The sequence below is a fragment of the Streptopelia decaocto genome (assembly GCF_964273445.1).
Source record: "Streptopelia decaocto genome assembly, chromosome: Z".
Classification (NCBI taxonomy): Eukaryota; Metazoa; Chordata; class Aves; order Columbiformes; family Columbidae; genus Streptopelia; species Streptopelia decaocto.
Window position 1 is genome coordinate 66,466,683 of NC_138657.1, and position 9,564 is coordinate 66,476,246.

Consider the following 9,564-nt stretch of genomic DNA (forward strand, 5'->3'; position numbering starts at 1 on the left):
GTCATAAAATGAAGCGCGCTATCAATCACACCGCAACATTGTTATTCAGCAGTTACTAACAGAGATTGATAATCCTTTGATTTCATCCCATTGTTATTACTCTGATGTGTCTGCACATTAACTATTACACATTTATTTATCGACCTGAAACATACAACACGGAGTAGCTGCACACTCACGCCTTGCCGCTCTGCCCGCCGCACGTTAGGCAGAACCCGGCTGCAGGCACCTGCAGCGCTCGGATGTATTTGTCAGTGGCTGCAGCTAAAACTGAACCTCAAATGCCCCGTCCGACCCCTGACCACCCGCGTCACTCCGGCCCCAGGCAGGGCCAGACCCGCGGCGGCGCAAAAGCTGCTCGTCCCGCGGCTACCGCCGGCCCCTGCCCGACTCCCTTCAGCGGCTCCGCGGGCTCCGGTCCGCGGGTCCCGGCGTCCGGCAGCGGCTCTCGGGATTTTTCACCTCCGGGGCGGCCCCGCTGGCCCTGGAGCTGTACACAGACAGTAGTTTTCAAAGGAAAAAAAGCGAAATAAATTAACCGTCTCCGGAGTCCCCATTCAACGGGGAAAAAAAAAAAAAAAAAAATTAAATCCCGAAACTCCCACCCCACTTCCACCTCTTTCTTTCTCTGTCTCTCCAGCTAAATTGTGGCCCCGCTCCGGGTCTCTCTCCCTGCTCTTAGCGGCCGTTCCAGAGCACCCAGGTTCATTGCAAGAGCCCGACGTCTCGAGAGCTGAATTGAATCAATGTAGCCTGTGCAGGGAGGGGAAAAAAAAAGAAGCAGCAAAACTGCCCTAGAGATCGGTCGGACGGTTCCTTTGTTCAGCCGCTGCCGAAAACCCTGCACATCTGAGCTGCAAACAAAACCACTCTTGCATCTGTTCGCATGCAGTATTTACAATGTTTTGTGTAAGTCAATTGGGTGTCAGGAAAAAAAAAAGCCATTGGCGCTGTATTATTTAACACAGACTTCACTGGGCTCCCTTTTTGGTGGAAGCTTTATTTGCACTAAATGAATAATCTTAATTGCATCACTTTTGAATTAAAAATCAATGTTAATCAAGTTGGAAGTAGTAAATATCAGTTTTCATTGTGCCCGGGTAAAGGGTATTTTTCTTGTTTTGCAAATAAAAATACAAGTCAAATAACTTTAAAAGGGCCTTATGTTCTGCTACAAATACAATTGAAACGGATTGTTTAGGAGCGGATCAAAAATGGTACAGAATTTTGCACTTAATTTCCTCAGTTATCATTTACAATAAGAACCTCTTGGCTTGACAGCCAAGTCTAAACAGTAGTAAATTAGTACAAATTTATACTGATTTTACTCTAATAATCGTAATAAAAGCTTATAGATTTGGCACTAATTACATAAATGCCTAATGATCTTGAAAATTACTCTGGTTAGAAATATATTACTAATCTAAACTTTGTTGTTGGCTGGCTTTGAAAAATCAGAACATTAGAAATGGTTCGCTTCACTTGTGCAAAGCACTTTAAATTGTTCAAGTAGTTTAACATATTCAAGAGGAAAATAAAAAGCATTTAACTTTATTTACTGCTTTAAACTCGGTTTGTAGGCGAGCCCAACTTGGCAATTTTACCCGAAAAAAAAAGGGCTTATGGGCTTCTAATGCCGCCTGGGGAGGTGACGCTCCCCGGGCGGCCGGGACGCGCGGTGTCGTGCTTCCTTTCCCCGAGCTGCGCTGTGCTGTGCACCGTGTGGGGCCGGGACGGGGTGGCGGAGAGCCCCCGGGGCTAGGCGAGCCTCTGCGTCCCTGGCCGCTGCGGGAACTCGCCTAAGTTTGTCTTTCCTCGCCGCTCCGCAGCCGTCGGGGCCCATCGACAGCGGCTGGTGGGTGAGAGCCGGGCCGCGGTATCCGCCGCCGCCCCCGAGCCCGGTTCCCGGGGCAGCTGGCGAGCGGGGCCAGCGATGTCCGCCCCCGCACCGCGTCGCGCAGCCGCCCGCGCTCACCCGCTTGCATCCCCCCGATGGGCGCTGGGCTTGCAAGCCACCCCCGGGAGACTGACCGCGTCGGGTCCGAGGGTGCGCTGCGAGGAGGCATAAAATATAAAATTAAAAAAGGAAAAAAAAAAGAAAAAATAATAAATCAGAGGTGACCCGGAGCGGAAGGAGGGTGGCAAATGTGCGTTTGGAAGAGAAGGGGCGAGAGGGAAAGAGGGCGGTGAAGGAGAGCGGAGCAGGGGAAGGGAGCAGCGGCGCGGTGCGGGCCGGACCGGGGCGGCAGGAGGCCGGGGCGGCGGCGGGCGGGCGGCGGGCGGGCGGAGCGGGGCGCTCCGGGCGCTGACATTTGCAGGCTGCCCTCCTGATTGGTCCCCGCGCCGAGCTGCTCACGGGTTCATTGAAGTGTTAAGCACCTCCCCGTCTCTCTAAAGGACATTATAATGCAAGAGACCCCCTTTTTAACCACACACCGAATTTTCTTTCATTTAGGCGATCTATATATATATCTTATATCTATTTTAAATAACTTAAGGCCGCTAAAATTTGGGGGGGAACAGCCTTCGCCCTGGAGCGGTGCGCGATGCTGTCTCACGCCGACCTCCTGGACGCCCGTCTCGGTGAGTTTCCCCCAGCACCCCCCCGCCCCGCGGCGGCTGCACCGGCGGCGGCAGCGGCAAGCGGGGAGGAAGCCGGGGCAGGAAATTGACAATTTGTTCCTTATTTTACCTTAATGCGATCTAAATGGGCTAATTCCTTTAAAAGTAATTGTACTGTATTAAAGTTTAATTTGATTTAACATTAAAAAAAAAAAGAGAGGGAGACCTACGGAGTATGTAGATCTACAGCGAGTTGTGGATCATGTAATTTCTCTCTCCCTTGTTTTTATATACATACCTACACATTATTACTATTATTATTATTATTATTATTTTAGGACAGATGAGCTCGATGGTAGTTACGGAGGAGTTCGGGGTGGCATTTTCCTGCTCGACTGCTTGCTTTTCTCTCCCCTGCTTTTTCATTTAAAAAAAAATAATGAAAGGACAGAAATATGTGTAGCTACCTATTCATGGTTATTCATGCATTTGTTTAGATTAGCGGAGGGAAGAGAAGGGAAATATCGGCCAGGGTGACCGAGGTCCCCGCACATCTGTCGCGGAGGTAAAGCTCCCGGCAGCAGGGCGGCTCGAATGTTATTTATTTCTCTCCGTCTCTTTCTTTTACCAGCCCCGCTGGAAAACCCAAGCTGAACCCGGCAAAACCTGCCCTCCCCCCCTTCTCCTCCCTTGGTCTCGCAAGGGGAGGCCAGGCAGGGAGCTGGTTATTTAAGCAGGAAGAGGAGCTGTTTGGTGTAAAGTTTTCTCTCCTCCGCCCAGGTTGCGCCGGGCCGGGAGCTCTGCACGCCGCGGGTCCGAGCTTGGTTGCGGGGCTAGCGGGCAGCCGCGAGGAGGTGGGGGGCGGCGGGGTGGAGGCTGTGGCGGTGGCCGGATGCCTCTCGCTGGCTCGGTGCGCTGGAAAGCGGCTCTGATGGATACATGCCCTGCTGCAGGGGAGTGACCGCGGCTCCTTTGCTTCCGCAGGGATGAAAGATGCGGCCGAGCTGCTGGGACACCGGGAGGCGGTGAAGTGTCGGCTGGGCGTAGGGGGCTCGGATCCGGGGGGACACCCGGGAGACATGGCTCCCAACTCGGACACGGTGGAAGGGACCACCCTGCTGCCGGGTGAGGACATCACCACAGTGGGATCCAACCCCAGCTCCTTAGCCGTCAGCGCCAAAGACCCCGACAAGCAGCAGGGCCCGCAAGGCGGCCAGAACCCGAGCCAGGCTGGGCAGCAGCAGGGGCAGCAGAAGCAGAAGCGGCACCGCACCCGCTTCACGCCGGCGCAGCTCAACGAGCTGGAGAGGAGCTTCGCCAAGACCCACTACCCGGACATCTTCATGCGAGAAGAGCTGGCCTTGCGCATCGGTCTCACCGAGTCCCGGGTGCAGGTATGACCAGTCGCCCCCGCGCAGTACCCTCCCCTTGCAGCGTCCGCCGGCCCCTTCCCCCGGGCGCACCGACGGCGGCACGGCCGGCCGGTGGCAAGGCCAGACACAACGGGCCGGGGAGGGTGGGTTCCCCAAATCTCAGCCCGACCCCCGGAGAAGAAACACACCCCTAAAAGCAACAGTTTGAGAAGGAAGCATTGAAACCGGACGCACCCCGGCCTCCTTTACGCAGAGCTGTACGCTTGGGCTGTCCCCTTGTCCCCTACCCGACTGCAGCGCAGTGGGCCCGAGCGGGGCGCGGGTGGAGCTTCCCCCGCTCCACGGTCCTGTTCGGAGCAGGAGAGAGTGTGGGATGAGACAGCCCGAGACGTTTTCGGCTCTGGCGGTGGCTCGGCGCTAAGAGACGAGCCCGAACGGCTGGGGAATGGCCCCTGCTCCCCGGTGAGGAGTCCGGCGGCGGCAGCGGGGCCTGGGGCCGCTGTCCAGGGTCCTGCCGGCGGCTCTGCCCGGCGCCGGCGGGACGGGGCGTCCACTGCAGCCCGGAGAGCCGGAGCAGGGGGTGGGGAGAGGCACACAGGCTTGTAAAAAGACACTTCGGTAAAAGGCAGCTGTATTTGGGCTCGGAGTTTCTCAGTACGGGTTTTTATAATGCTTGGGGTCGGCAGAGGTAGCGAATAACTTCAATATCTATATTTTGTTCTCGAAAGTACATACATACGCATAAGCACGTACATACACATATTTGCACATGGGCACACGGGAAACTATTTAGTCAAATAAATGTAAACGAAATTTGGAAAAGGGGGAGATGACTCCACCGCCTAGACTGCTCAGATGCGGCTTTTGTGTGTAGAGGGATATTTTAGCCACTTTCTGGGCGAGTCCCTTCCAGGAACGAAAGCCTGCACAATAGGAGCACTTGTGTGAAGCGCATCCTCCCTCAGCACAGCGCATCGGCAATGCCGCCGCACTTCGCCGGTGATCAAAATCCCTCTCGGCAAACCTAGGCTCCTCAGATAAATAAGCAGACGCAAAAAGAAATCCTTAAATTAACGTTTTTATGAACGGAAACCGACTCCGCTCTCGAATGTGACAGTAAATGCACGTCTGCTTTTAAAAAGTAAAACAATTTGACTCAGCCTACACAGGACTATAATTAGTTTAAATTAAGAACCAAATTAGATTCACAAATAAAATATAATTGGACAACTGACTCTATGAAAAAAGAAAACGAGGTCTATTAAACTTTATTGGGTTTCCCAAAGGTTAATGATACCAATTTCAATATTAGGAGTGTGGTAAATGAAGTAAAATATAAAATATAAAATGGAAATAGTTATTTTCTAATAGCACATCAAAGAAATTCGTAGCAAAAAAGACAAAGTGTTTAATGGCCTCGGCACAGTCTTAAACCAACGCTAACAGCTCGAGACTGCTGATAAAACAGTTTAATAGAGTGGCAATTTAAATATTTTTTACAATAATGTTCTGTAGTTTAAAAAGTAATCAGATCAACATAACCTTCTTAATTAACACTTCAAAATGATTAACATTATGTAATCTAAGGCAAAATAATTTATGTAAAATGTATTTACCTCACATTCCTATGTATCACTGCTCCTTGACCAAATTTAAATTAAATAGTAATTGGTTTATGTTCTTATATGAGTACTTTACAGTTTTCTTTATAGTTAACAGATTGCCTACACATTCCTTACAGTATGTAGGCTCCACACTGATTAAGGAATGCTCCAAATAGTTAATTTATAGCGGTTGTATATGTTTTTAAGGGTTTTAGATGCTAGGATAAATCACCTCTTTCCTCATTTTAGATCTATATTTAATGTATATGATACATTTAAATAATTATTAGAGCGGCTGGTGCTTAAATGGGAGTCCAATTCTATGTCTGATATTGCTCTGCTTTTCAGGCTGGTGTAATAAAACCATTCTTTTTATAGCATGCCATTATTAGAAACCAATTTCAGAATTATTTATAACCTGGAATGGCTTATTAAGCAGCAATGCGAGAATCATGCAAATTATGCGATCAAATGCAATATAATAAGCATAATCATTAGTCTCTAGCACGGATTAATTAACTTTCAATATTTTATTTACATAAAAACCAAATCAGTGAAATAACTTCTGCACAGTCAGGCTTGCCTTTCAATATTTTATACGAACAAAAATAATGTGCTGTAATTCCACTGACCGTGTCCCCCACAATGGTCCCGTCACCTGCCACATCTTAATAGGGGACAAGCTGAGAGTATTTTCTAGTTTTCTAATGGAATGAGAAATTGCATTTTCTTCCTCTCCCAGCACTATTAAAGTGTAATGAATTCGGCCCAGAGTTCACGGCTGGCTGATCGAAATGAACCTGAGATCTGAGCTTTAATACAGCTCTCCAGATTTCCTACCAAATCTTCACATTAATCATCTGCTGGATTCCAATGAGATCTTCATAAAGCTTCGGCTTCTGAAAAAAAAAAAAAAAAAGAAGAAAAACAAAAGTGATATTCTCCCCCCTTCCCTCTCTCTCACCCATTTATGGCTGGAGAATTAAATGGGCTATATATTTTAAAATACATTTACAGTATATCCATATTACTGTAACAGCAGACATCATCAGGGTAGATTTTTAGATTCCAACCTCCATTAGATTCTCACTGTTGTATTAATAATTTTCAGGGGCTAGTTGCATTTTAGAAGGAGTCCAAAGTCGTCAAACGCTCGTGGTTAATATATTTCTAGAGTTGTCATGTGTGCATTTTCAAAATCTCCCCCAGGTTTTCCCTGAGTTTTAATCTGTCATGCATTAGTTTTCAACTGGAAACATTCACATTTTAAAAGCATATGCAGCGTAGCTATGAGCTGAGGCGACCAGACCTGATGGAGATTCTGTACACCACCAGTAAACCATGAAACATAAAAAGATTTTGTAGCCGCAATTTAACTATTAACCCTAAAACATAATTGAACGCGGTTTTTCGATTATTCATGTAACGTTTAGTTCCCTAACGGCTGTTCATTCCCGCTAATGGGCACCCGCGCTCCTCACTCTGGGTATGTAGCATGAAAACAGGGGCTCCCGCAAAGTCCGGACGCTGCGCTGCTCTGAATTTCGGGCTTTTCACCCGAACAACTATGCCGGTGCTCTCGGCAGCGCTACGGTGTGTCCCGAGCACCCGCTTAGCTAAAGCACTTATTTTTTTACTTTTTTTTTTTTTTTTTTTTTTTTTTTTTTGTGGGAGGGTTTCCTGCCCTGGGACACGGACGGCGCTGGGCGAGAGGGCTGGCCCACGGCAGGGCTCCCCACCCTGTGACGGCCCGGGAGCGCTGCCACGCAAGGGCAAGAGCCGTGGGCCCGTAATTTATTTTTGTCTTATGGTGTCTTTTTTTAGGGGAGAGGCCAGGCTACTCTCCCGGATTCTCCTCCCGAGAGAGGGAGGCCGCAGACGGCTGCGTCACGCGGCAGACACATCGATCGTTTTGGATATAAAAAGTTCCAGCGGTTTCGTTAAACCGTGGCGGGGACACGCGTGGGGCGGTGGGTGTGAAGAGCGGCCGTGAGACAGACAACGGCCGGAGAGGGGGAAACACTCGGCGGGGGGCTGTGCGGCACGAGAGGGGGCAGAGGCCGGGGCGGAGGTGACGGACCCCGTCCCACCGAGCCGCGCCCCGGCCGCACCGCGGGTGGGTCGTGGCTAAAGGTGCGTGTCGCTGCCCGTCGCCCGCAGGTCTGGTTCCAGAACCGTCGGGCCAAGTGGAAGAAGCGCAAGAAGACCACCAACGTCTTCCGCGCCCCGGGCACGCTGCTGCCAACGCCGGGGCTGCCGCAGTTCCCCTCGGCCGCCGCCGCCGCCGCCGCCGCCATGGGCGACAGCCTCTGCTCCTTCCACGCCAACGACACCCGTTGGGCCGCCGCCGCCATGCCGGGCGTGTCGCAGCTGCCGCTGCCGCCGGCGCTGGGCCGCCAACAGGCCATGGCGCAGTCCCTCTCCCAGTGCAGCCTGGCGGCTGGGCCGCCGCCCAACTCCATGGGCCTCTCCAACAGCCTGGCGGGCTCCAACGGCGCCGGGCTGCAGTCGCACCTCTACCAGCCCGCCTTTCCCGGCATGGTGCCCGCCTCCCTGCCCGGCCCCAGCAACGTGACGGGCTCGCCGCAGCTCTGCAGCTCCCCGGACAGCAGCGACGTGTGGCGGGGAACCAGCATCGCCTCCCTGCGCCGCAAAGCACTAGAGCACACAGTCTCCATGAGCTTCACCTAATGGCCGACGCCTCGCCCTGCGCCGCCGCCACCTCCCCCCGCGCCCCCGCCTCGCCCACCCGCCCCGGCCCGCCCCGGCCCCCCGCCCTCCCTCACCTGACTTACCAGGGAGTCGACTCAGGATCTGAAATCAGACGCCAACTGACTGGTTTGTGGGCTGAGAAACACCCCCCTGCCTCCTCCCCTGTGCATCCCCCGCTCATCCCCTCCGCCTCCCTTGGCCCGGCTTGCCCGGCGGCCCCCTCTCCCCGGCGGCGGGAGGACTCGGGGCCTCCCCGAGCCCGACCCTCCTTCCCTTTCTCCTTCCTTCCCTCGGCACGATCCGGCACTCCCGCCGGCCGCCCGACCGGCTTTGCAAAGAAGCGCGTTTTTGTTTTGCTTTCTTAATTTTTATGGCTTATTTAAGAGCAGCGATCTGCCGCCGGCCCCCTCCGCTGCGGGGCCGCCGTCGGGGGGCGGCCGGGCGGGTTGGCGGAGCGGTAACTCCAGAGAGAATCAAATCCATTTGATAAGCGAGAGAGAGCGCGAGAGAGATGTGGGGGGGAAAAAAAAGTTTCTTTTTATAAAGGTAAAACGCAAGAGGGAAAAAAGGGCAAAATCAAAGTAAGAGCACGTCCCTTTTTCGGATCTTTGATTTCGCGACGGTTGAGTTACCGATCCGCCCCACCTTTATTTACGCATTTATTTACATTCCTGCTGCTATTGTCCCTCCTGCATCTTCCGCTGCCTCAGGCGGAGGCGCCGCCGCAGCCCCCGCCCTGCCCGGCCCGGCCCCCGGCCCGCCCGCCTGCATGTGCCGGTCACCCCGCCGCAGGGCAGGGCCGCTGGAGGAATGAACAAACGATGTGAAATAGGATGTTTTGTGTAGATAAAGCATTCTTGTTACATACTGGTCGATTCGTGATATGTTTTAACTTATTGTCTGTGCTTATTTATTGCATTTTGGGTTTCTTAATGAATGTTTGAGCTAATATAAAACATATTAATTAACTTTTCCGGACACGTTTATATCAAGTTAATGTGAATGGATAAATAAAATCATTTTCAGTATGTTATATGAATAATTATGAATTTTGATGTGGCGTGTGAGATATGAGAAGTGTCTTTAACTGCAGGCAAAAAAAAAAAAAAAAAAAAAAGACAGGACTCTCTTCCTCGGGATCCACGGAGTCCTTTGTCTCAAGTTTGGGGATAGTTTGCTTGCTTGAACTTTGCATTGAAGCTTTTCATTTATCACAATTTTAATACTTCATGATAAATAAACTTTTGTTAATCTTTCTGTGTGATTGTTCTTTAAGTTCGGCGGCGAAGCAGGGCAGGGGTGAAGGGCGCGGG

The 9,564-nt window shown here is 51.6% G+C and overlaps 1 protein-coding gene across 1 annotated transcript; it reads left to right on the forward strand.

Moving 5' to 3' along the window:
* Window positions 1-2,546: 2,546 nt before the first annotated feature.
* On the forward strand, window positions 2,547-8,230 carry OTP (orthopedia homeobox; the record flags this gene model as incomplete). The annotated part of the gene is made up of 3 exons (XM_082075182.1): window positions 2,547-2,583; window positions 3,547-3,956; window positions 7,700-8,230. The coding sequence occupies 3 exons, from the start codon at window positions 2,547-2,549 to the stop codon at window positions 8,228-8,230; spliced, it is 978 nt and encodes a 325-aa protein (XP_081931308.1).
* Window positions 8,231-9,564: the final 1,334 nt, after the last annotated feature.